The sequence below is a fragment of the Dermochelys coriacea genome, chromosome 2 (assembly GCF_009764565.3).
Source record: "Dermochelys coriacea isolate rDerCor1 chromosome 2, rDerCor1.pri.v4, whole genome shotgun sequence".
NCBI classification, from domain to species: domain Eukaryota; kingdom Metazoa; phylum Chordata; order Testudines; family Dermochelyidae; genus Dermochelys; species Dermochelys coriacea.
Genome location: NC_050069.1, coordinates 147,921,232 through 147,945,005, shown reverse-complemented (window position 1 = coordinate 147,945,005; position 23,774 = coordinate 147,921,232). Strand labels below are relative to the sequence as shown.

Genomic DNA, 23,774 nt, shown 5'->3' with positions numbered 1-23,774 from the left:
GTACAGAATGTCAGAACAACATATGAAATGGATCTGGAATTCTGAGTGTAAAACAGTATTTCCAATACTGTTTATAACTTCCCAGTGAAATTAATGTTGCTATAGCAAATGTAAGTGAATTACACACCAGGTTAGCCTGCTAACAAGCTGACCTCAAACCATGACTATAACTGTATCCGCGGAATGGTAGCCGTTTTTAATCTTTTCTTCCATCTCAAAAATAACCACTTTTAAATCATGTTTGCATATGCACTCCGTGTTCTGGATGCTGAGATGACAGTCTGAGAATGGTAAACTTTACATGACTTTATATGCTGACATAAATAGTGCAAAAAAAAAAGTGATCTGGTATCATGAAATCCAGGACTGACCATATCCTTCCTGACCTTTAGTACCAAACTGGAATAAATGAAATCCACATTTCATCCTGTAGAGTAGGTTCAATAGCATTTTGTGAGAAGGAAGTGGATTTCCTGCGGTTTCCCACCCAATAAATTCTGCAGTATTCTAGAACATTCCTAGAAATTGGAGGATTGGGCCCAAAAGAAATCTGATGAGGTTCAACAAGGACAAGTGCAGACTTCTGCACTTAGGAACGAAGAATCCCATGCACCGCTACATGCTGGGGGACCAACTGGCTAAGCAGCAGTTCTGCAGAAAAGGACCTGGGGATTACAGTGGACAAGAAGCTGGATATGAGTCAGCAGCATGCCCTTATTGCCAAGGCCAATGGCATGATGGGATCTATTAGTAGGAGCATTGCCAACAAATCAAGGGAAGTGATTATTTCCCTCTATTCGGCACTGGTGAGGCCACACCTGGAGTAGTGTGTCCAGTTTTGGTTCCCCTACTACAGAAGGGATGTGGACAAATTGGAGAGAGTCCAGTGGAGGGCAACAAAAATGATTAGTGGGCTGGGGCACATGACTTATGAGGAGAGGCTAAGGGAACTGGAGTTATTTAGTCTGCAGAAAAGAAGAGTGAGGAGGGATTTGATAGCAGCCTTCAATTACCTGAACGGGGGTTCCAAAGAGGAAGGAGCTAGGCTGTTCTCAGTGGTGGCAGATGGCAGAACAAGAAGCAATGATCTCAAGTTGCAGGGGGGGAGGTCTAAGTTGGATACTAGGAAAAAACGATTACTTACCTTCTCATAACTGTTGTTCTTCGAGCTGTGTTTTTCACATCCATTCCACATTAGGTGTGCATGTATTGCGTGCACGAGCGTCGGAAATGTTTTCCCTTAGCGGCTCCCGTCGGGGCCCCTGAGTGGTGCCACTGCACTGTGCATATATACCCCTGCTTCCTGACCCCCTCTGGTTCCTTCTTGCCGGCGATTCCAACAGAGGGGTAGGAGGGTGGATGGTGGAATGGACGTGACCAACAGCTCGAAGAACAGTTACGAGAAGGTAAGTAACCGTTTTTTCTTCTTCAAATGTTTGTTCACGTCCATTCCACATTAGGTGAATCATAAGCTTACCTCTGGAGGAGGGTAGGAGTCACGGAACAACTGATTGGAGGACTGCTCTGCCAACTGCTGCGTCCTCTCTGGCCTGCTGGTTGACTGTGTAGTGGGTCGTGAAGGTGTGCACCAAGGACCAGGTGACTGCTCTGCAGATCTCCTGGATTGGAACCTATGCCAGGAAAGCCGTGGAAGTCGCTTGCGCCCTGGTAGCGTGGGCTGTGACTGCCAGGGCTGGAACACCTGCGAGCTCATAGCACGCCCAGATGCAGCTTGTAATCCAAGACAAGATCTGCTGCACCGACTCCAGGAGGCCTTTCATCCTCTTGGCTACGGCCACAAACAGCTACGTGGATTTATGAAAGGGCTTGGTGCACTCCAAATAGAATGCCAGTGCTCGATGGACATCCAGGGTGTGTAGGCTGCGGTGGCTCGGGTCTGTATGGGGGTTTGGAAAAAAAACGGCAGACAAATGCAATTCCATTTGGGCCAAGACGAGACCACCTTAGGGAGGAACTTGGGGTGTGGTCAGAGCTGCACCTTATCCTTGTGAAACACTGTATACGGTGGCTCAGAGGTGAGAGCCTTCAGCTCAGACTCTCTTCTGGCCGAGGTAATGGCCACAGAAATGCTTCCAGGAAAGGTGGAGGAGGGAGCAGGTAGCGAGGGGCTTGAATGGGGGTCCCATGAACTTAGAGAGAACCAAGTTAAGGTTCCAAGGAGGGACTGGGGGGGCGTAAGTACGGAAACATCCTCTCCAATCCTTCAATGAACCATACCATCACTAAGTGGGAAAACACCAAGCCCCCCGAAAACCCCAGATGAAAGGCAGAGATGGTTGCCAGGTGCACTCTGAGTGAGGACAGGGCCAGCCCCTGCTGCTTGAGGTACAGGAGGTACTCGAGGATGGCTTGCACTGGGGCCTGGCACCTGTCGGGGCTCACACCAACATGAGAACCTTTTCCACTTGGCCACAGAGGAAGCCCTGGTAGAGGGCTTCCTACAGCCAAGCAGAATCTGCTGCACAGGAAGGGAGCACTGGCTCTCCAAGGCTTTTAGCCACAGAACTTCCATGCAGTCAGGTGTAGTGATTGCAGGTCGGGGTGGAGAAGCCACTCGCCGTCCTGCGTGATGAGGTCCCGGTGTAGGGGCAGGACTACCAGGGCCTCCGCCAACAGCTCTAGGAGTGTTATGTACCAGTGCTGGCAGAGCCACGCCAGGGAGATGAGGACCACTGCCACCCTGTCCCTGCGAACCTTGAGTAGGACCTTGTGTACCAAGGGGAGCGGGCAGAAGGCATACATCAAGCCCCCTCCCCACGGGATTGCAAAAGCGTCTGCGACTGAGCCTGAGCTGTGGCCCTGGAACGAGCAGAACCGCAGGCACTGGGCGTTGGCCCTGGTGGCAAAACAGGTCTACCCGGGGAAACCCTCACCTGTGGAAGAGAGAAAGCATGACATCCGCTCTGAGCGTCCACTCGTGCATGTGATATGACCTACTGAGGGAGTCCGCCAGCTCGTTCCGCACCCCCGAAAGATACAACGTCTCGAGGTGAATGGCATGGACTATACAAAAGACCCAGAGGAGGAGAGCCTCGCAACAGAGCAGTGAGGAATGGGCCCCGCCCTGCTTGTTTATATAAAACATGGTAGTAGTGTTGACTGTCACACTGTGACCACTCAGAGTGGTGTGAAAGGTCTGGCAGGCTAGACCAACCGCCCTGAGCTTCTTCACAATGATATGGAGCGACCGCTCTGCTCCGGACCACAAGCCCTGAGTCCTGGGGACCCCCAGGCAAGCCCCTCATCCGTTGTCTGACATGTCCGTCACCAGAATCAGGTCCGGTTGTAGGGCGCAAAGGGGATGCCTTCGCAAACCACAGGCTAGGACTGCCACCACAGCAGGGAGTCCAGCACATCCCTTGGGGCTGTCACTACCAAGTCCAGGTAGTGGACTGGACGCCTGCAGAGTCCTGAGTCTAAGTCTGGCATGCCTGACTACATGCGTGCATGCTGCCATGTGGCCAGCAGCCGCAGGCAGCACCTGGTCATTGTCTTTGGAAATTGGTGCAGGGAGGCCACCGCTTGCTGGATAGTCCAAAATCGGGATACTGGAAGGCTTGCCCTGGCTTGCACCGCATCCAGGACCGCCCCCTATGAATTCCACTCTCTGAGTTGGCATGAGTGTGGACTTGGGGACATTGTTCCATGAGCTGGGGCTCCTGGTCAATCTGAGGGTCACCTTCACTTGGCCCCGCACTTCCACTTCGGATCATCTCGCCAGGAGCCAGTCGTCAAGGTACAGATAAACCCGGACCTTCTGCCTCCGTAAGAAGGCTGCCACCACCACCATGCATTTCGTGAACACCTGTGGGGCCACAGCTAGACCAAACAGGAAAACCGCAAACTAGTAATGTTCTTGGCCCACGGTGAAGCACAGGAACCGCTGATGTGCTGGGTGGATGGCAATGTGAAAGTACGCGTCCTTCATGTTGAGGGCAGCATAACAGCCTCCCAGATCCAGGGAAGGGATGATGGTGCACAGAGAGACCATGCGGAACCTGTCCTTGACCAGGAACTTGTTGAGCCTGCGCAGGTCTAAAATGGGATGAAGGCCCCCTTTGGTCTTGGGAATGAGGAAGTACCAGGAGTAGAAACCCTTCCCCCGTAGGTTGTACGGCACCACCTCTACCACCCCTGCCTCTAGCAGCAAGTGAACCTCCTTCTCTAGAAGATGCTCGTGAGAGGGGTCCCTGAAGAGGGACGGGGAAAGGGGGTGGGAGGGAAGAGAATTGCAGCAAGTACCCGTTCCGTACTGTGTGTAAGACCTAACGGTCCGACGTAATGCTGCATCACGCATAGGAGAAACGGGACAGGTGATTCACGAAACAAGGGGACAGATCTGGTGACTGGTTTGGTACACTGTCCTTGAGCGCACCTTCAAAAGCCTGGCTTACTGCCTAGCTGGGATTTGTGCTGACCTTGGTTCTGACCCGGTGCATTATTGTGCCATTGCCTGTTATCCCTGCCTCGCCTACAGTAAGGTTCATGCCTATGACGAGGCTGGTACTGGCGCTGAGGGGGAGGCTGCGGCTTAAAGGGCTTCCTCTGCGTCACCGGGGTGTGCATACCCAGCAACTTAAGTGTAGCCCTCGAGTCCTTGAGGCTATGCAGCCTCGCATCTGTCTGGTCCAAAAAGAGCCCGGACCCTTCAAAGGAGAGATCCTGAAGCGTACTCTGGACCTCAGACGGCAGGCCTGACACCTGCAGCCACGCCGAGCGCCTCATGAACACCCCCGACGTGATTGTTCTGGCCGCCGCGTCTGCTGAATCCAGGGATGCCTGGAGAGAGGTCTTAGCTACTGTCTTTCCCTCGTCCACCAGGGCCGTAAACTCCTATTGAGAACCTTGCAGGAGGTTGTCCTTAAACTTCCCCACCGCCGCCCAGAAGTTAAAATTATACCTGTTGAGGATGACCTGCTGGTTAGAAATCCTCAACTGAAGGCCCCTGACGAGTATACCTTTCTGCCAAAAAGGTCCAGGTGTTTTGCCTCCTTGGCCTTAGGTGCCGGGGCTTGTTGTCCATGGAGCTCCCTTTCGTTCACCGCGGAGACCACCAGGGAGCATGGACTTGGGTGGCAGAACAAGAATTCATAGCCCTTTGACGGGGCAAAGTATTTGCGCTCCACTCCTTTAGCCATTGGAGAGCTGGAGGCCGGGGTCTGCCATACAGTCTTATAATTCAATTGGATGGTCTTAATGAGCAGAAGCGCTATTCTAGATGGACCTTTGGGGATCAAAATGTCCATCATGGGGTCCTCCTGCTCAACAGTCTCCTCGGCCTGCAACCCCAAGTTCTGGGTGACCCTACGCAGTAGCTCCTGGTGGGCTCTGTGGTCTATGGTGGAGGGCCGGACACTGCTGTTTCTGCCACCGCCTCATCCAAGCATGACAAGGAGGTTAGCAGCTGCTCAACCCCCTCTGGCTAGTCTTCCTGCTCCCCTTCTTCCATGGGAGGGGCCTCTGGCTCAGACCGGGGCGGCACCAGACTCGGTGCTGGTCTCTCCAGTTTATCCTGGGGGAATGCTGGAGGCTTGGATACTGTAGCTTCTAGCGCCGTCAGACATCGGTGCAGGGATTGGGACCACTGCACCGAGTAGCTCGCCCTGGATGGGGCCCCTTGGCGCTGTTGATAGGCCCAAGGAGTCCAGAAGGGCCAATGACCTGGCGGCCCCCATTGGGAGTGCCACCCCGTCTGAGGGTCCTTGCTGTCCAGAGCACAGTGCGAGTTATTGTAACGGCTGGAGTCGGCGCCGGACTGCGGCAACACCAACCGCGAAGGCCATGGCGGTGCCAACAATCTGTGCCTGCGGGAGGTCGACGAGTGGCTCCTAACGAAATGGGAGCAAGACCGATACTGATATCCCAGGGACCGGGATCAGCGCTGGCGTTCTCGGGACCAGAATCGGCATCTGCGTGAGTCCTCCAGCAAGGGCCGTCTCGACTTCTCCCGATGCCAGTCTCTAATAAGTGCCAGAGAGCGTTGTGCCTCTTCCGTTACTTCCTCGTGCCGAACGACTCCCGGTACTGTGACTTCCTTTGAGCCACAGGTACCTGGGAGTCCGCAGACGTCAAGTTCGACCGGGACCAACTCCGGGAGCGATGCCGGGACGGTGTCCTCAAACAGCACACCATTGCTGGCTTACCCCTCGACGGCACCTGTGGCATGGGTGCCAGAAAATTCTCCCTTTACAGGATGGAGCTCGTCGCCGACGGCTCAATGAGGTCCTTTGCCACCTCAAAGGTGCCAGGAGTGGAGGGCTGATCCATTAAGTCCTCGTGCCCATTGCCCGCACTGAGTTCACCTAGGCCTGGGCTCAGTGGGACTTGTGGTGCTGCAGCTACCAGTGCCAGTGCCGGTACAGCAGCCTTCCCACTCTTATCGGTGCTCAGAGCCTTAGAAGGTGCCGGCCTCCTATCCGGGGAACGTTCACACCTTCCTTTTGGCTGGGCCATGGGCCACACAGGGGAGGACGAGAGGTGCCAGGGCCTAGTCTGGAGCTCTGGGGCCGAAAGCTTTCGGTATTTAGCCGGTGCCGGGTCTCCCAATGACTCCGGGGCACTACGCACCGAGGAAGCTGGAGCTGATGTCAGGCACTCCAGGCCTGGTGGCTGCAATGTGGCTTCCATCAATAAGTGCTTCAAACGAAAGTCTCTCTCTCTCTCTCTCTCTCTCTCTCTCTCTCTTTCTTTCCTTCTTTCTTTCTTTCTTTGTTCTTGGCTTGAACGCCTTGCAAATCTTACATCGCTCAAGATTGATGTTCTTCCCTCAGGCAATGTAGACACGAGCCATGGAAGTCACTAACTGGTACAGGCTTGTGGCACAAGCCTTAAACCCGTGGGCCTGCGGCATGCCCCGCAGCCCGGGGCAGGTGCTGGACACCTCCAAGCCCCTGATCACGTAAGTGTCCACAACAAAGGTATGCTAACTAACTGATAACAGCTATCTATGAGAAAGGCTAACGGACTGCTCTCATACAAGAGAGAGAGGTTGTTCCAACGCAGCCACGGACGGTAAGAAGGAACTGGAGGGGGTTGGGTGGCAGGGGTCAGGTGGCAGGGCACGATGCAGTGGCACCACTCAGGGGGTCCCGCCGGGAGCCGCTAAGGGAAAAGTTTCCAACGTTCGTGCACGAAATGCATGTGAACAAGCACTCAAAGAAGAAACACTATTTCACAAGGAGGGTGGTGAAGCACTGGAATGGGTTACCTAGGGAGGTGGTGGAATCTCCATCCTTACAGGTTTTTAAGGCCCAGGTTGACAAAGCCTTGGGTGGGATGATTTAGTTGGTGTTGGTCCTGCTTTGGGTAGGGGATTGGACCTCCTGAGGTCTCTTCCAACCCTAATATTCTATGATTATAAGAGCTGTCTCAAGCGGGACAATTTGACAAGACAATTTGGTGAGACTTTCAAAACTAATTTGTAGCTTTGCACACAGGAACATAGGACTAGAAGAGACTTCCTGGGTCACCAAGTCCAGTCCCCCATGATCAGAGGTAACCCCTTCATGTAAGTTTATGAATGAGATTATCAAACTCCTCCTTAAAACCAGTTAAGTGCTTTCCCCCCCACTACTCCTTTTGAAAGGCTGTTCGAGAATCACACTCCTCTGATGGTTAGTAACCTTCTAATTTTCAAGCTAAATTTATTCATGACCAGTATATACCCATTATTTCTTGTACCAAATTGGCCATTGTCTTAAACACGTCTTCTCCCACCTTGCTGTTTATACTCTATAAATATATCAGGGTGTAATCAGATTTGGAGCAAAAAGTGCCATGCATATTTGAAGCATAGGAGATAGGCTTTGTGCCAGGACAGTGATTTGACCAGCTACAGATGAAAAGTCTGTGTCACCAATACAGACAGAGTTGTAAGGTGACAGATTCATCAGTTTGCATGAGATGAAGCTGAGGCTGGGATTCAGGGATCTGTATTAGTAAACACTGTTACAACTGGAGTTACTGGAGACTTTGAAAAGTCGACAGTAAAAATCAAGTTTGCAAGAGGTATGGCTGAAAGAATCAAGCAAGTCTGGCCAACACATCCACTTTTCCACAGTGGCAGCAGCTGTGAAAAGGCATTCATCTAACATTAGTGGTAGAAAAAGTTAGAAGCAATAGGAAGTTGTTGTACTTGCTCTGTAGATATATGCTGTCCACTGATGATGTGGCTGAACAGCTCTGGAGTTCTAAAGCTACAGGACTTTCAGTCATGAACTAACTAGAAGCCCAAATCTTGGTTCTGATTAGGATTTTTACGACTGAAATGCCAGAGTATATATTAACATCTAATTCTTACTTCGCAAACACAAACTTTAAAAAAAAAAAAAACCTAAAAACTCTTGTACACATTTTATTTCTCACATTGAGTGTCATAACAAGATCTTAGTAATGCAATTTTGTTAAAATATGGCACTAATTGAATTTTTTTAAAATAGCAATACATTTTTTGCCTCTACTGGAATTTTAAAAACTGTTTACAGGGTTTAGAGCAGTGGTTCTCAAACTGTGGGTCAGGACCCCAAAGTGGGTAGTGACCCTGTTTGAATGGGGTTGCCTGGGCTGGCTTAGACTTGTCAGGGCCCAGGACCGAAGCCCAAGTCCAAACCCCACCACCTGAGGCCAAAGCCTGAGGCTACAGCTTTGCCCCTCCAGGGAAGTGGGGCTCAGGCTTTGGCTCCCCTCCACCCACCCACCCAGGGCAGCAAGGCTCAGGTGGGCTCAGTCTTCAGTCCCCGCTCCTCCGGGTCATGTAGTAATTTTTGTTGTCAAAAGGGGGTCGCAGTGCAATGAAGTTTGAGAACCCCGGTTTAGAGCAACATGTTTACATCAACTAAAAATTACCTCAATCATTTACCTATTACAAATACCATTTAAGATTACTGTAACAATTACAATTTTTTCTTTGCATATATCAATTTCAGTTTCCATTCCCTGTTTCTGTGGATCTCTCATTCAAAAAAAGGGAAGAGAATTTAAAAATATATTAAAATGTAATTGTAAAAATGAAAAGTTACCAGGATGACTCTATTTCAGGTATTACGTCTGTCCCTATTTAGATTTTTTAAGAACAGAGTAGATTTCAAATATATTGCATCTAGTTTTCAGCAAAGTTGTAAGAAATAGCTTTGGACATTCCCAATACACAGACTGGAAGTATACCTCAAAGAATGGTTTCAGAGTAGCAGCCGTGTTAGTCTGTATCCGTAAAAAGAAAAGGAGTACTTGTGGCACCTTAGAGACTAAATTGCCACAAGTACTCCTTTTCTTTTTACCTCAAAGAATGGAAATTTATTACAATTTGTATTTATAAAATTCCCTCTTTTTGTTTGTACAAAACATAAACAAAATAATCTCACCTTGTTTGCCCACATTCACATGTTTTTGTCGTAAAGGCAGGGCATGATGGGCAAGGACCTGGATGGCAGAGGCTTAAAAATGAAAACATTTTAATAAGTCACAAAAAACGTATGGTATCTTGATTTTTAAACTTGTTTCACTTGTCAGAGAAAAAGTTTCTACATTCTGCAGTGTTACCAAAGGCTTGTAAATTTAAAACACAACAGTACATTATCAGAACATTTGTATATTAATATTTTTCCTAAAGTGTTTTACAAAGTTATATTTACACTAACAAAAACTTGGTGACAATTCAGGATCTACACCACTCACCGAAATCCTTGAGAGAATGGAAATAAGTTAAGGGCTAGGTCTCCAGTACTCTTTGCCACCTTCATATCAACTACAACACTGTTGATGATACACTCCTCGTCTCTAGCAAAAGGTGTCCCTACCTTTCAAATCTTTTCTTCTGTGACACCAACCCTCTAAACTTTTTAGGCATTTGGCATTCATTTTAATAACATTTTATTTCAGACTCCACAGTTGTTTTTAACTCTAACATTTACCTTTGGGTATGTGTGTAATGCCAACAGACCATCGGCAGGCGGGATTGAACCTGGAATCTCTGAAGCTTAGTGTATGAGCCTCTACTGCATGAGCTAAAAGCCAGATGACTACAGCTAAAGCTGTAGCAGACTCATCAATCTCTAGCTGGGCTAGGTGCCACTAGAAGGGGACAGAGTGCAACACCCAAGCAGGCATGGGTAACGTGGACACTGGAATTGAAGTGGAGAGGTGATTTCAGACTGTGTTAAGATACTTAGTCTAGCTTTAATCTAACTCACTCATAACATGGCTAAAAATAGCAGTGAAACCATGGCAGCACAAGCTTCAGCATAGACTGTACAAGCCCACCTGGGACCCTGGGTATATTCTTACGTTCCTAGCATGCAATGAAGCTCTTGCCACCATGGCAGCACTGTTATTTTTAGCTGTGCTAGCTAAATTAAAGCTTGTGTGGGTATGCCTACACAAGCTTCAATAACACCTTTGATTGGAGTGTAGGCATACCCTTTGTGAAATCTGTTTTTAACTTAAAGGCTCTATCATTTAGCTCAGAGTAGTAGCTGATTCTTTTAAATCCAGAAATCCAGGGTTCTTTCCGTACAGCTGTCCTGACTAGGGGCATCATTACACAATGCCAAGTTACTATGGAGGACAAAAAGCCATGCTGTGTCATTGTAGATTGTACACTCGCTTTGACAGGGAACCTCTCATTCTGAAGTCCAGATGACCATAGCACTTTAAATACTATAAGAGGCGTGAAAAAATTAGATTTGTATCTGTAAATTTCAGTAAATATTGACTTCACTGTACTCACACAAACTGATGAAAAAATATTTCCATCATAATAATTGAAATTTACTGATAGACATTTACAGTAAAATAAATGCTGCTAGAGAACTGTCTGATTTAATATTTATTGTATATATGTTGACATATGATCTTGACAGTTTGTGTTTGAATTTCAACACCTACAGTCATTAAATAATTGTTGTTGACCCATCCCCCATTGTCTGACCCTCCCATAGCTTCCTGCATCAGTGAAAATTTAAATAAAATAAAAATAAAAAATAGAATGCTTTAAAACTCATAATTTTGCACAACCATGAAAATTTAAAATCAATAAAAATTAAAAATGCTTAAAAACAAAAATCAAATTCAGCCAAGCCCACCTGTGTCTGTAGGGATTGAAACAGAGATCTCTGAATCTAAAAGCATGAATCTAGTGCTTGAGATACAGAACCAGGTGCAGACTCAAGCTACTAATTGTGGTCTAGTCCCTAAAGGTCACTAAAAACTACATTCTGTTAGGGTGGGTTACAACATTGTCTTCTAAAGTTCTCTAGTATACTTGGTGCACTATGTTCTCCTAATCCTTCTGCCATTGTGGAGATAATGCTAATGTTATAATTATAGCTTGTGTCCTCAGCAACACTGTGTCAACATTAACTTCCATGTTAACCATTATATGTCATCGGTAACAATGACAACCTTGAATAGTAACACTATGTCAATATCAACATTCAAGATAACTTTTATATTTAAAGTTTAAAAACATGTTGCAATCTTTAGCAGGCATTTTTCTAATGTATTCAGAGAAAAAAGTATGTTAACTTAAAACATTAGATCGTAGGAAAAATTGTCACATGGCATATTTTAAAAAACGTCATAACTAACTCTATTAGTTGTTTGTTTTATAACAATGCAATGTTAGAATTAGAAATTAAAATCACAAAGGTAAGGAAATGCAAAAGCTCAATGTCTCAGTGACATTAACTGATCTCCAGTGCACATACATGTTTTTGATTAGCAATTAGACTCAAACACTCACCCTTAACTGGAACCCACTTAGACTGACAATTCCTCATGCACCAAGGCTGCTGCTCTCCAGGGGAGGAGAAACTCTTGGGAGACTAAGAAAGGCCATGGTCATAGGAGATATAGGAATATATTGGGTATAAGGTGACTGAGAAAACAGATGAGAAACTTGCCTGCCTGTGTGAAGTCTGTGGACATCACAAGAAACTTAGATGGACTTCTGATGATTGCTGTGGAGAAGTCTGTGGTCATGTTACATGAGAGATCCTGGAAGCTAAATTTAGACTACTAGGAAGAAGGTTTACATCCAAGGCCTCCGTGGAAGCCTTCTCTGAAATGCTTTCAAGTCCATGCCTGGGTCCAACTAGGCACAGAGAACTTCAGTGTAAGGAGGACAAGTTTAAATTTACTAGGCACTTGGGAAGATTTTTTGGAAGGAGAAGCCTGTAGAAAAGGGATGGGGGCTCCACCTTAATTAAATATTGGGGAAGGGATAGCTCAGTGGTTTGAGCATTGGCCTGCTAAACCCAGGGTTGTGAGTTCAATCCTTGAGGGGACCATTTAGGGACCTGGGGCAAAAATTGGGAATTGGTCCTGCTTTGAGCAGGGGGTTGGAGTAGATGATCTCTTGAGGTCCCTTCCAACCCTGATATTCTATGATTCTATAAAACGAAACCAGACTGCAAGCACGTAAAATAGGATACTGGAAGAGTGTTTAAACTATGAGGTGGGGGAAAGCTGACAGGAGTTAAGGAGCACATCGATGGACAGAGTACAATTGCATCTGTATATCCAGTAAAGAATAGGAAGCAAAATTACAATTGAACTAGAGGATAAGGAGAGGACAAGAACGCATGAAATTTCAGTAAAATCATCAAGCTGTCCGATTAGGCAGTTAAAATAGATGCTTGGTAAAAAATAAAAATGATAGATTAATTTCTCTACACAAACATGAAACTCTAAAGCAAAAATTAAAAGAACAAGAATATCTTTCGCTGGCACTGTGGAAATACAGTGGAATGACAAAAAAAATCAGTTGGATACCATAATACCTGGTTACAACACAGTAAAAGACAGATTAGGCCAAATAAATGAGGGAGCAATATCTAAATATTAGGAAATCCTTTTTCACGAGGAGGGTGGTGAAGCACTGGAATGCGTTACCTAGGAAGGTGGTAGAATCTCCTTCCTTACAGGTTTTAAAGGTCAGTCTTGAAAAAGCATGCCTAGGATGATTTAGTTGGGGATTGGTCCTGCTTTGAGCAGGGGGTTGAACTAGAAGACCTCCTGGGGTCCCTTCCAACCCTGATATTCTATGATCCTAAAGGATTCCATAGAATGTTACCTGTGTTCTTGGGGAACCAGGGCACAGCACCCAGCCTGTCTGACTTGTGAAAGACTCCCGCCCCTAATCCAGCCTCTGCTTGAACCAAATCTGCATCAGAAGAAATACTTACAAAAAGCAATGAAAAGGCAGTAGGAGACACACCTAAATCCCTGGAATAAGGAAGACAGGATTAAGGAAACTCCCCTAGCCGCATTTGCATCGAATATGGGACAAGGAGGCATCTCCATTAGCATACGGAATGGAGAACAGAGATTCCAAGGCAAGAACCCCATAGAACTCTGGGACCAGAAAAGCAGGGAAGCACTGCATAATGGGCGATCTCTGCTCCAGATGTTAATGGACCCACGCCTACACACACCCAGCTCAGTAGCTATCAGACCAATTCTAGTAATAAATCCTTTACTGGTATCCAAAATAGTGAAGCTCCCTAATTGCATTGTGAGCTCCCTCCAAGGAACACCGCCCAAAGTCAGGAATGATCAGCTCCCATGGTATAGCCTGAACAACAACAACTTTGGTATACTTCCTTGTTTACACATAAACATATCTAGTATTCTCCCTTGAACCATTGTTTCTTCTACAATGCAGTTTTTGTAGAGTAGAAAACCCTCCTTTGCTTCCCAGGTCACTCTCAGCAGCGAGATATCTTCCAGGACGAACTCCTGTGGAAAATGTGGGGAGTGTGTTCAGTGTTCAGGGGCCCCGTGCAGTTGTTGGCTCTCCCCAAGGCACAGAACGCCAGAGGACAGTACGGCCGTGAAACAATCAGTCTCCTTTGCCCCTATGCTTACTCACCATTTTGGGGCTCCTGTGGGTTATGTGCACTCGCTTTGGGTTGGGCAATTTCTGCTACTGTGCTTGTCTTTAAGTACGGCTGAATCATTGATCTGTCTGGTGTGAAGAATGCTGCCTCTATTAAGTGTTGCTTTTTGGCTTTACAGATGCAACCTTGAGATCCCAGCTGTCTTTGTTATCAACAGCCAAAAGACTCCAAAGAATCAGGAAGTGTATTCAAAAAAGCAAAGAGGACATGCTGCATGAAGTGATGCAGCAGTCCATTAATGAAAATCAAAAAGTGCAGGGATGGCGGGAGAGTGAAAGGAGGGTCCACCAGCAGAATGCGGATCGCCAGCATCAAATCACGGAGTGGCTGATAAGCATCATTGAACACCAATCAGACTCAATACAGGCACTCATAGCAATGCAGGCAGAGCACTTCCGCGCCCCAACCCCCACCCCCTATGCAGCCCTTGTCCCAAAACTCTTTCCCTTGTGCCACTATGTCACCGTCAACCCACTTTCCCCAACATCCAGGTTCTTATCATCACCAGCTGCTTTCAACACCTGTGGCTTCACCACACAACCCTGCAAACTACGACCCTTACCCACTGCACTCAACCCCCATCACTATGCATTTTAGCCAGCCTGAAGTGCAGCACTCATTGCACAGCATTCCAGACAGGAAGACTCATTATTATAACAGGACATATACAAATCTGTGATTGTCCCATTCCCCACCGCACAGATGTGTCATGCCCTTTCTGTTTCCCAAGAAGTTGTGTTTCTTGTCAATAAATGAATTTTCTTTTCAATAAATGAGTTTTCTGGCTTTGAAAAGATTCTTTATTATTGCATTAAGTAAAAGATATCATAGCCCATGAAAGCAACAGGCACTGAAAGTCAGTGCATCATATGTAGCAAGCACAGATTCCTACTAACATTGGAACCACTGCACTTCACTCTTGTGCAGGGCACCAAACATTAGTGGTGGCTTTCAGCCTCAAATTCCTCCCTCAAAGCATCCCTAATCCTTGCAGCCCTGCGCTGAGCCCCTCTAATAGCCCTGCTCTCTGGCTGTTCAAATTCAGCCTCCTGGTGTTCAACCTCCAAGTTCCATGCCTGAGTGAATCTTTCACCTATCCCTTCACAAATGTTATGGAGGGTACAGCACGCCGATATAACCGTGGGGATGTTGACATCGACCAGGTCCAGTTTCCCATACAGACAGCGCCAGCGGCTCTTTAAATGGCCAAAAGCACACTCCACAGTCATTCTGCCCCGACTCAGCCTGTTGTTGAACTGCTCCTTGCTGCTTTCAAGGCTCCCTGTGTAGGGTTTCATGAGCCACAGCATTAAAGAGTAAGCGGGGACTCCAAGGATCACAATGGGCATTTCAACTTCCCGTATGGTGATCTTTTCTGGGAAGAAAATCCCGGCTTGCAGCTTCCTGAACAGGCCTGTGTTTCAAAAGATACATGCATCATGCACCTTTCCGGACCAGCCTGTGTTAATGTCAATGAAATGCCCACAGTGATCCAGAAGCGCTTGGAGAACGATAGAGAAATACCCCTTCCGATTAACTTGCTCAGAGGCTAGGTGGGCTGGTGCCAGAATTGGAATGTGTGTGCCATCTATCGCCCCTCCGCAGTTAGGTAAAGCCATTTGTGCAAAGCCATCCACAGTGTCATGCACGTTACCCAGAGTCACGGTTCTTCTGAGCAGGATGTGATTAATGGCCCTGCAAATTTGCATCAACACAACTCCAACGGTTGACTTTCCCACTCCAAACTGGTTAGCAACAAATCAGTAGCTATCTGGAATTCCCAGCTTCCAGACTGCAATAGCACCCGCTTCTCCACCAGTAGGGCAGCTCTCAATCTCTTGTCCTTGTGCCGCAGGGTGGGGGCGAGCTCATCACACAGTCCCCTGAAAGAGGCTTTTCTCATCTGAAAGTTCTGCAGCCACTGCTCATCATCCCAGATTTGCATGACAGTGTGATCCACCACTCAGTCTTTGTTTCCCGAGCCCAAAAGCGGTGTTCCATGGTAGTGAGCATGTCCGTGAATGCCACAAGCAATCTCATGTCGTATGTGTTATGAGAGTTGATATCATCCTCCGACTTCTCACTGTCAGTTCACAGCGTAGGGAGCAACTTGACTGCAATTCATGATGTGCTGGCAAGACACATCAGCATATTCCTCAGCAGTTTGGGATCCACTCCTGCAGACCAAAAGGGAAGACAGCGCGCGCAGTACAAAAAACGTTGAAAGATGGCGCCAAATGTGGATGGAAGCCCAGGGATTGCTGGGATGCGAACTGATGCAACACATCGGGACAGGACCCAGAATGCCACAAACCCTCCCATCCCCTTCCCACTAGCCACAGCGCCAGAATGGGAAGAGGTGCTCTGTGGGATAGCTGCCCATAATACACAGTTCCCAATGCCACTGCAAGTGCTGCAAATGTGGCCACGCCAGTGCACTTGCAGCTGTCAGTGTGGACATACTGCAGCGCTTTCCCTGCTGCCGTCTCCGACGGCTGGTTTAACTCACAGTGCTCTACATCTGCAAGTGTAGCCATGCCCTTAGGAACATGATTTGGATGGAGCTGGTGAAGTTGGGGGAGGGTATGGGAAAATATGATAGTCAGCCCCTCAGCATTCTAATTAATACTTAGTCTCAGATCATGCAGAGAACAGAGTTAATGCAGGGAGCCCCCACTTGGCCCACTGCCCCAGTACAGAGTGCGTCCCCCACGCCCACTCCCTGTTAAAACCAAATCCCTGCCCCTTCTTCTGAGTGGAGGCTCTCGAGAGAGTCGGCCGATCAGTAAGTCTGCCTGGTTTGTCTCGGGCCTCCCCATCTGATCGCAAGACTTCAGTGTGATGTATGGGGGAGACCCACTGTGAAGGCTACAGTGGGAAAACCCAGGGATATTAGCCCAATTGCTAGTGGACACCGGAGCATCACTAAACATTCTACGTCCCCAGGGGCTCTCTGGAGGGAGACCCACCACTAAACAGGTTCAGCTCAGCAGGTATGGGGGAGAAATCCAGGAAGCTCCAGTCTGGCAGGATGTTCCCTTGAAAACTGACAGACTACAGGGGCAAATAGAATGCTGGGCTCATGAGGGAAATGAGAAGGGAATCCTAGGTGTACCTTTCCTCCGAACATTTCAGCTAACTGTGGATCTAGCTAACGGTGTGTTATGGAGGTTAGAATGGGGGCCTACAGAGATCTCTGCTGTGCATCGTTGTGCTGCTATAAAGGCACCCACAGCGACCCTAACCTCCATTAGTGATTAGTGGGTACAAGAATTTCCTAGGGTATGGACTAAAAATAAGGCAGTGTGCAAAAATAGATGCTGAAGTTTTGATTGAGGGAAAAGATCCCCCTCCTTAAAGGCAATATAAGTACCCAGCTGCAGCAGAGGAAGGCATTACCGATACTATAGACTGTCTCTTGGAACAAGGGGTGCTTGTGCCTACGCAAAGTATCTGCAATTCACCAGTATAGCCAGTCCTTAAGGCGGACGGGGTCACTTATGGAATGACAATAGACTTCCGTGCATTAAATGCAGTCACCCCTGCAGCAGCTCTTGTAGTAGCTAAATACAATGAAATCGCAGCAGCAGTAGCAGCTGACTCAAAATGGTTTTCTGTGATTGATTTGGCTAATGCTTTCATGGCTATACTGCTCCATCCTTCATATTGGTATAAGTTTGCTTTTACCTATAGGGAACAACAATATTCCTTCAGCTGGACTCCCCAAGGTTTCCATTCTTCCCCTAGTATTTGTCATGCCCACGTGACTAAAACCATTTGTGCCCTGACCACCACTCACATGTAATTTCATATGTGGATAACATTTTAATACACACCCCCCACTTCAGAAATGATCAAGGAAATCACCAGAGAGGTGTTGACTATAGCGTAGGAAACCGGATTGAAGGTAAATAGAGAAAAGGCTCAGTTAGTATAGCAACAAGTGAAATACTTGGGGGTGCATCTTGGGAAGGATGGCTGGACTCCCGATCAACAAAGGGTATAAACGATAGGAAAGCTACCTGCTCCCACTGACGCACACTCCCTGTGAGCTCTCTTGAACTTTTAACTTTTCCAGAGAGTTCACTGAAATGTTCTCTTACAAAGCCAAACCTCTGTACCAATTATTTAAAAAACAACAGGATTTGGGAATGGAGACCAGACCAACCAACTGCCCTGGCCACCTTGAAATAAGGTTTGGCTAGTGCTCCTACCCTGGCTTAACCTGACTCTGCCCTGCCCTTTGTGATTCAATTCGCCTCCTCAGAAACAAGTGTCGGAGCTACTCTCAAACAAAGGCAATGCAAGGAGCTCAGAGTCATAGCATATGCCTCCAGGCTTCTGTATCAAACAAAGCCAGGCTTTACCCCCTGTGAAAAGGAGTGTCTTGAATTGGTCTGGAGCCTCATGCATTGAGAATTTATTATTGGAGGGTCAAAGATCATTGTTCAGATGAGAGGGGAATGCACTAAGTACATCATATCGGGGAAAATAGAAGATGGCCGGGTCTCTAACCCACGCATTGCTCAATGGACCCTCACCCTAGTAAACCAAGGAGTCGAGTTTAAAAAAGAGCAAGCCATTTCACCAGCCCCAGGTGGGCTAGTTATAGAAGGAGAGGAGCATAACTAACCCTTCCCCAAGTAAAACACTAGTCAAGGGAGGCATGAAGCTTGCAGATGCTAAACAAAAGGGGGTTGCAATTTGGTTTACAGATGGCTCAAGTTTCTACCATACGGGTCATCCCCAAAGAGGGTATGGAGTGATCTGTGTAAATGATGGAGAGATGCTCCAAGGACTAGTTCACCCTCATTCTGCCCAAGCAGCCCAGGTGGAGGCAGTTAGAGCTGTCCTAGCTTATGAAACCTGGGATACTTCTGTTACTATTTACACTGACTGGACAGCCAGAGCAATCACTGTGTGGCTCCCCCTTCGATTGAATAGAGAAATGATAGCCACAGATGGGCCCCTCATTTCTCATTCAGACAAATGGAGACGTAGCAAATCTGATCAAGGAAAGAACTGGGGACACCTTGCTGACGCACACAAAGGGGCATCAGAAAAATCACTCAGAAGAAGCACACTGGAACAATAGAGCTGATGCCTTAGCCAAAGCTGCTGCTACTCGTAACCACACTAGAGACACAGACCAGGTAGAACAAACAGAGGCAATAACTACCTGGGGAAAAAAAAATAGGCAAAGGAATAGATACCTTGGACTTAAGGACCCTTCAAGATGGTGATACAGAAATCCTGTCCTTAGCCAAGACAGTTAAAGATCCCACAGGAAAATACAGGATTGAGCAGGTTGGAGATGTCCAATGGGCAGTGGGTGCAGGTGGTCAAAGGCACTGGATAGTCCCCAGCCAGGTACGGGGGGACTTGATTCTGTTTGTGCAAGAGCAAGGGCATAAAGGAAAACAGGATACTTTAAATAAGGTTAAAGATACAGGGTGGGGGCCAGGCATGAAAGCCAATATAAATCAGTGGTGTGATAATTGTCTGCAGTGCGTCATGGTTAATGCTAATTGCCAGGTTTGAAAAAATGCATTGAGGAACCAAAGAATAGAGGGGTCCCTGTTCCCAGATTCAGATAGATTACATAGGCCCTTTACCCACCACCAGTAGAGGGAATAAATACTGCCTGGTAATAGTAGATTCCTTCTCTAAATGGGTGGAAACCATCCCTACTAAAACCAACATTGCCTCAGTCACTGCTAAGCAGCTCTTTAACACCGTTTTCTCAAGAATAGGAATTCCCAGAGTAATTGATTCAGATTTGGGATCCCATTTTGTGGGAGATGTTATGTAAGAGCTATGTAAGGCTTTAAGCATTAAGCAACATTTCTACATAGCTGGACACCCTGAGTCCTCTGGACAAGTTGAACAAACCAATCACCCACTAAAGGAAGCTTTTAAAAAAAAAAAGAGCTCAGGGAGGGACTGGGATGAAAAACTACCAATCATCTTAACGGCTAAGAGGCTCTAAGCCTATACATGGGTACACTCCCTTTGAAGTTGTGACTGGAAGACAAATGCGCATGCTTGAAAGTTGGTGGATTGGGAGTGGCAACAGATGAATGGGTACAAACCTTTGTAGTTGTGATGGCTGCATTACACAAGTGAGTGGCTGCACAGCTAGACATAATACAGCAAAATATGGACAAAAATTAGGCTGGGGAAAACCTCCGTTAATATGGGAATTAGGCCAACCACTAATGTACAGGAAGTTTTCAGCAAAGGAGCACTCTTTGACACACACCTGGGATGGCCCCTGCTTTATTGTGAATTGGGCCAGCCCCAGTGTTTATCATCAGGTAGAAATCCTGAATGGAAAAAATGGGAAACCCTGATGGAAATGGTTTCATTCCACAGCTCAAAGAGCAGAAGGGTAAACCATTTGACCCTCAAGGATTATTAAAACTGTCTTCTCCATCCTGCTAGTCACCCTTCTTGGTTAGCAAGAAGGAATGGCTTGGGGCTGTTGGAAAATACGCGTCAGGTGGGCTTGTCAGTGCCTACCCCGATGTTGAGGCAGGAAAAGGCCAGAGAAGTCCTCGACTTATTATGGCCACCCTCACCTAGGTCACTGCTTCATGTTCACCCTACAATATTGGTCCCAGACTCTCCCAGTATATACCAGGGGAGTGTGGGAGTTTGTTCTCTCTTCCCTTCCCCCTCACAGGTCCCGAACCCAAGCCATACCATCCTACCTTTGCACCAGATCTCTGCTGTTCATAAGTGTCTGGAGTCTGATGCTGGCCAGGCTCTATGCTGAACCTGTGATCCCTCTAAACCTCTGGAGGTGCTTGCCAGCTGGAGGCCAGGAAATAAAATTTCTGTGCCACATGTATGGATTCTATAGAAATGGAAGCAACCCCCTGGCCCTGCAGTGTAGCTACCAGTTCTATGCTGTTAGTAACTCCTTGGGTTGCCCCTGGAAAAGCGTTGCCAATTGTACGCAAAGTGCCACCGGGTAGCGACTCAAGTTTTGTTATGAAACTAAGACCACACCAGACTCCGCCCCATTCTTCTGTAAACCGTTATGGTCTCGAAAGGGACATACACCATCAAACACAACCAGTAACAGCTTCCCAGGTGGCAGAAGGTGCAGGATAGTCCTGGTTTTCTCTGCGGTTTGGGGAGCAACCATGCCCCTACGTGTCATCGTTGTCATCAGAACCCAGACACCTCCGTTACCCGGAGATGAACTGCAGCTGTCTCTGATCTCGCCAGCAGGCGAGATCATCACCACATGGTTCCTCAAACTGGGAACCGCTGAACTGGACTTTAGCTGGACATGACTTGATTCAGCCAGGTTGCCCAGACTAGGTAGTTCCATTAAAGGGCACACATTTTGATAAGCTCATGCCAACAATTTGGTTTAAATTCTATGGGCACATTGCCATTTCGGAGGGATTCCATGAGCCTGGATTGTACAAAATGGAATTGGGCCAACCACAACAAAAAAACATTTTAAATTTTGACCCTCTGATCACAAACCTCACTCCCCTCTGACGTTTAAGAGCCCCAATTTCAGGACCCTTGTGTTAAAATTGGATCAACAAGACCATTTGGTTCTTCAACCTCAGACTTTTCTAAAGGAAGGTTCAAATCCACTTAAAAAGCATGAATCTCTCTCACATAGCACCTGTATGCACTCCCTTGATTGGAACTAGCCATAAGGGTTGGGATGAATGGGTAAAAATGTGGCACAGGGCTGACCATGTAAATAGAGTAAAAAGGGAATTAAGTGATTGGATTGCACCTGTAGGAACAGGAATCTCTTTAGTTGATGCCGCAAACATAGAAGTTCTGGCTAATAAAATATCATATGCCACCGAAAATGTAGGAAAGATGGGAACCCCATTAATAGCATCTTTGAAACAATTCAGTGAGGAACAGCAGTTAAGAAGTGAGGTATTTCCTAGGTGGGAAAGACTCAGAAAAAGATGAAGAGTTAATGATGTCTGGTGTACAGTCCCTCCAGAATAATGTCACATTGACCTCAGCGTGTGAGCAAGCTCAGGCTCTTACCCAGAATATAATCATGGGAATGATTTGGCAAGCCATAGCAGGACAAATTTCCATGGAGGCAATCAACTTGATTCGGCCTCATGTAATGGAGGAAGAATTAGTCCTCTGGCCCTAGTGGAGACTAGTTAATGCTTTGTACAGTTACCACCAGCAAAGCTTTCAGTTATTCTTGATAACTGTGGCAGGCAAGGAAATTAGAGTAATCCACCCAGTAGTCCCACTGGGATTAGATTAATCGGGGTGGGCAAACTAAAGGCCGTGCGCTGGATCCAGCCTGCCAGCCATTTTAAGCCGGCCCTCGAGCTCCTGCTGGGGAGCAGGGTCTCGGGCTTGTACCACTCTGGAGCTCCAGCCCGAGAGCAGGGTTGAGGGGGGTCGTTCCACGCAGCTCCTGGAAGCAGCCACATAGCCCCGCTCTGGCACTCTGGCCAGTGGCTGCTCCATGAGGCTCCTGGAAGCAGCCGCATGTCCTCCCTCTGGCTCCTATGTGCTCCAATGGCTCCCTCCAGGACTCCAATGGGAGCTGCAGGGGCAGTGCCTTTGACTGGGGCAGTGTGCCAAGCTGCCTGGCTATGCCTCTGCATAGGAGCTGGAGAAGGGACATACCGCTGATTACGGGAGCCTCTTGAGGTAAGTGCCACCCAGATCCTGCATCCTTGAGCCTCTCCCCATGCCCCAATCCCTGCCCTGATCCCCCTCCCTCCCTCCGCACCTCTCGATCCCAGCTCAGCGCATGCTCCTGCACCCCAAACCCCTCATCCCCAGCTCCATTCCAGAGCCCACACCCCCAGCCGAAGCCTGCACCCCTTCCCACATCCCAAACCCCTGCTCCAGCCCCGATCCCCGTCCTGCCCTCCAAACACCTCAGTCCCAGCCCAGAGCACCTTCCTACATCCCAAATTCCTCATCCTCAGCCCCACCACAGAGCGCTCACCCCAGCCCCAACCTGGAGCTCCCTCCAACACTGTGAACTCCTCATTTCTGGCCCACCCCTGAGCCTGTACCCCCAACCAGAGCCCTCACCCCCTCCCACACCCCAACCCAATTTTGTGAGCATTCATGGCCCGCCATACAATTTCTATTCCCAGATGTGATCTCGGGCCAAAACATTTGCCCACTCCTGGATTAATGATAACTCAGTAATGTACTCCAGAGATCCTAACACTTGGTCCTGGCAGAAAGATAATGTGTGGAACATAGTAAATGTAAAGGGGTGTAGGAGAAACGAAGGTTTGGGCTATATCTGAGAAGACCAAGTGCTGGAGGAACATGATGAATGCTTCTTCCCATAACCTGGGAATAAGTCTCACTATTCCTTCGATGTCATCCAGGAAGAGGGGTCTGTTATTATCTGTGATGGTAAAGCATGTGTGTGTGCAAGAAAGATGTAACATTGCATTGATTAATGGACATTGGATTCAACCCACAGTATCTTATTAATCATGATTTCTGTAATGTAACCATTATTGTTAGTTGTGATATTAAGTTTACTGTGCCTATATGGACTGTACAACATTTGAAAGCTTATCCTGAGCTCTAAAAGGAGGTTTCCCCCATTTCCCTGGGAATGGGTCTCACTGTCATTAAGGAACTATTAACCCATCCCTCCTTACAAAGTGAGCTGCAGAAGCTCAGAACTTTGGGGGAGAATGGCAAACTCGAGATTCAACACCACAACCAAGAGATCTCTAGGCTAGCAGTTACAGTTAGAAACACAGGCTATCACTCCTGGTGGAAGACTTTTCTTGGGTGGAGCCCTAGTGTAACAGGTCTTTTGAATATCATGCTTCACCCCATTGTGGTGATGATCAGTTTCCAAAT

The 23,774-nt window shown here is 47.6% G+C and overlaps 1 protein-coding gene across 5 annotated transcripts in view; it reads right to left on the bottom strand.

Moving 5' to 3' along the window:
- NFX1 (nuclear transcription factor, X-box binding 1) overlaps nt 1–23,774 on the bottom strand; it is a 226,272-nt gene that overhangs the window by 141,389 nt on the left and 61,109 nt on the right. For 4 of the 5 annotated variants that reach the window (XM_043508487.1, XM_043508490.1, XM_038392949.2 and 1 more), the window contains exon 6: nt 9,381–9,452. The exons of the other annotated variant lie outside the window; for it this stretch is intronic. In XM_043508487.1, coding sequence (XP_043364422.1) covers nt 9,381–9,452 — 72 coding nt within the window. The remainder of the gene's footprint in view (nt 1–9,380; nt 9,453–23,774) is intronic. 5 annotated transcript variants of the gene reach the window in all.